Source organism: Notamacropus eugenii, chromosome 2, assembly GCF_028372415.1.
Source record: "Notamacropus eugenii isolate mMacEug1 chromosome 2, mMacEug1.pri_v2, whole genome shotgun sequence".
Taxonomy (NCBI): Eukaryota; Metazoa; Chordata; class Mammalia; order Diprotodontia; family Macropodidae; genus Notamacropus; species Notamacropus eugenii.
Genome location: NC_092873.1, coordinates 5,300,418 through 5,304,000, shown reverse-complemented (window position 1 = coordinate 5,304,000; position 3,583 = coordinate 5,300,418). Strand labels below are relative to the sequence as shown.

Here is a 3,583-nt window from a genome sequence, read left to right as displayed (position 1 = left end):
CACATCTGAGTCTGATTAGGAATGTCCAAAATGGAACTAATTGTCTTTTGCCTTAAACCCTCACTTCTCTCTCCTATGTTCCCTATTACTGTAGAGGACAGCCTAGGAGTCATCCTGGACTTTGAACTATCACTGGCCATATCCAATCTATTGGCAAGACTTATCAATTTCGTTTCTGCAACCCTAGGCAAGTCACTTAACCTGTCTGTCTCAACTTCCTTATCTGTAAAATGGGGACTATATCAGAGTTACCATGAGGGTCAAGAGATGTTTATAGAGTGTCTTGAAAACTCATTTTTATTATGTTGTTTTTGAATATTACAGAGCTTCCTAAATGAGCTACATGAAGTAATGATGCAATGACGTTGTCCACAATTACTTCAAAGAGTGTGGCAGAAATATTCACTCAGAAAGAAAAACCAAGCAAGTGAATGAAGAATTCCTATTGTCTAGAATACAAAATATAATTGGGTGGACAACAATTCAGTCGATATAGCTATACATATGTCTTGGACAAATTTGGCAAATGGATGATAAAGTGTACCCCAAATGAAAAAAATTATTTTATTTTGGGAAATTATTTAGTGCTCTTAATAATCCTAATTTCTTCCTGAAACAAATTTAAAACCAATATTGTTCCAATGATACAACATGGCTATAATTGTGGAATCCCAGAATCACAAAAAACAAAATTTGTGTGTCACCCAAAGCCTAAGGGAGAGATACAATGGAGAAACTACAACATATTCCCAAATATTAATTTTATACACTTCAATTGCTAGCCTAAAAACACATTCCCCAACATACTTATAAATGATTTTGTGCTCTCCTCGTACAGAAAGGGTAATTGATGATTCAGTTCCAAGTTGTTATGGGAAGCCGGTTTCAACTTGCTAATACAGAAAGGTTCTATGAGAACCTTTTCTTCTCCATCACCTTTTTCAGAGCAGCTTTGATTTCACTGTTTCTCAGGCTGTAGATGAGGGGATTCAACATCGGAATCATAACTGAATAGAACACAGACACAACTTTGTCCCGGCTTAGGGAGTAACTGGAGCTGGGTCGAAGATACATGAAGAAGCCAGTTCCATAGAAGAGAGTGACTACAGTTAAGTGGGAGGCACAAGTGTTGAAAGCTTTGTATCTGCCTTCAACAGAGTTGATTTTCAAGACAGCAGCAACAATGTACCCATAGGAGATGAGGAGGATGAGGAAAGATGTTCCTCCAACAGCAACCACCACAAGGAAATTAATCGTTTGACTGAGAAAGGTGTCTGAACAGGAGAGAGCTAGGACAGGGGGGAGGTCACAAAAGAAGTGATTGATAAGGTTAAAACCACAGAAGTCTAGTTGAAATATGGAGGTTGCTTGGATTAGGGAGCTCAGGAAGCCTCCCACATAAGCTCCAGCTACCATTTTGGTGCAGAGGTCCTGAGACATGATGGTTGTGTAGAGCAGTGGGTTAGAGATGGCAGCATAGCGGTCATATGCCATGGCAGCCAGGAGGCAGCTCTCAGTTAAGCCTGTACCAATAAAGAAAAAAAACTGAGTGGCACAGCCCACAAAGGAGATGGCTGCCTGTTCCTTGAAGAAGTCAGAAAGCATCTTGGGGGCAACAGTGGAAGAGTAGCAGATGTCTATGAAAGACAGGTTGCTGAGGAAGAAATACATGGGTGTATGGAGATGGGAGTCAATTTTGATCAGGATTATAAGACTTGGGTTCCAGACTAAAGTCACCAGATAAATTCCCAAGAATGTCCCAAAGAGGATGACTTGAAGTTCTGGATGGTCTGAGAATCCCAGGAGAAAGAAAAAGGTCACTGATGTGCTGTTGATTTCCTTGGCTATAGACATGTTTGCCACAAAAAGAGGAAGACTCCTAGGACAACGATTGCAGGTGTTTTCAGCATGGGATTGTGGTACTTGATGAGGGTTATATTCTCCCAATTTCATATAAAGTGCTGTTGGAATCCTCTTCCGTTTTTATGATGACCTTTTCCCACTGGGCAGGGGAGAAAAAACCACATTGATATTGGTCAAGTCTCTATGACCATCAGGAAATCAAAGTCTCATAGGCTCAAGAGTTGGAATTCACTTTAGAGGTGACAGAATTCAACTCCATTATTTTATATGTTTTATAACTGAGGCCCACACCAACCATCATTGATATATTTGATTCATTCAAATAGTTCAAAGTTGGGCACATTTGGGTAAAGGGAAAATGTTTTAGGGGTTTTATTGATTTCCACAGTTCGTACCTTACTTACCCTTGCTTGACTTACATTTACCTGTAAATGAAAAGCTAGCAATTGTTAACTGATCCAGGGAGCCATAGGAATTTCCTTTCCTTCTTTGATCCTTACAGTTGATATTTTTCTCTCTTTATCTCATCCACGTTCATTTTAAATCTGTCCCTACTATTCTCTGGGACCCTGCATCAACTCCATATAAAGGTGCTCCTTGTTTCTCTACAAGTCTTGAGTTCCATTCTGCCCCTGCCCCACCAGTGTGAACATTCCCTCATAGCATCTTCAGCATTCATCCCTGACTCCATCTCCCCATTATTTACCCAGAAGCTCATTTCTTCTGCCCTAAGCTCTGTGAAATTCCACAGAATTGCAGGGAATCTGAGTGTTTTGTTGAAATGTTGATTAAAAAAAGCATTCTTTTGGGTATAAGACAACCCTTTCCACATTTAGTATGTTTTTTTGTTGCTCTCTGAAGGGTATGGGGGTGTTGTAAGCAAACGAGGGTGATGGAATAGGAGAATGATTTTTTTCACCTCCCCTGACCCCCCATTTTATTATTTCATGAATAGCCGGAGGGAGAGCTGGAGCTATAACTAGCAATTTTGGCACCTGGGGCAAGTAGAACAAAAGAGTGCCTAGGACAAGCAGCATGACTCACTATTAAATCAGTCATAGAAGACTATCAGTCATAGTCATGGCACTGTGCCATGGAAGAAATGACTCCAGGATATTGGTCCATGGCAGGACACTCAGAGGCTTGTGTAAAAGAGACAACAACCTAAAAAAGAATAAGGTGGTGTCAGACAGGAGCTCACATGGTGAGCTTGAAATTTCAGTGATCTGGTTTAAAGAACAATGTGTCCCCCTTCAGCTATGACTCTGGAAAGAGCCAAAGTCAGAGTTTAGCATGGACTGTGGACAAGTCTTGTCCATAATGTTTCTCAATTTTTAAGAGGGGTAAGATGGGTATGGGTGATGGGTGAAAGTGGGGGTTGGGAATAGCAAGAGGTCCTTACCTTACCCCACACATTGTAGGATGTAAATTTTTAAGATGAGGAGGAGAAGATGGAGGAGGAGGAAGAAATAGCAGCATTGTCCACCTGGAACTGCCTGGTTAGTTCCCCAGAGCGCAACTACTACTACTTAAAGACCGTTGTTCAGTCATTTCAGTTGTATCTGACTTTTTGTGATCCCACTTGGGGTTTTCTTGGCAGAGATGCTGGAGAGGCTTGCCATGTCCTTCTTCAGCTCATTTTACAGATGAGAAAACCCTGAGGCAAACAAGGTTAGGTGATTTTCCCATGGTCACATAGCTAATAAGTATTTGAAGTTGA

General features: G+C 40.9%; 1 protein-coding gene across 2 annotated transcripts; it reads right to left on the bottom strand.

Moving 5' to 3' along the window:
* Window positions 1–479: 479 nt before the first annotated feature.
* LOC140523372 (olfactory receptor 5A1-like) lies at window positions 480–2,161 on the bottom strand. Of its 2 annotated transcripts, XM_072638283.1 has the most exons (2): window positions 2,153–2,161; window positions 480–1,839 (listed from the first exon to the last, which is right to left on the bottom strand). In XM_072638283.1, exons 1-2 carry the CDS (start codon window positions 2,159–2,161, stop codon window positions 910–912), a joined length of 939 nt encoding a protein of 312 aa, XP_072494384.1. In that variant the 3' UTR covers window positions 480–909. The 2 variants fall into 2 exon arrangements, with proteins under 2 accessions (XP_072494384.1, XP_072494383.1); XM_072638282.1 differs by lacking the exon at window positions 2,153–2,161 and having other exon boundaries at window positions 480–1,854.
* Between the last annotated feature and the right edge of the window lie 1,422 nt (window positions 2,162–3,583).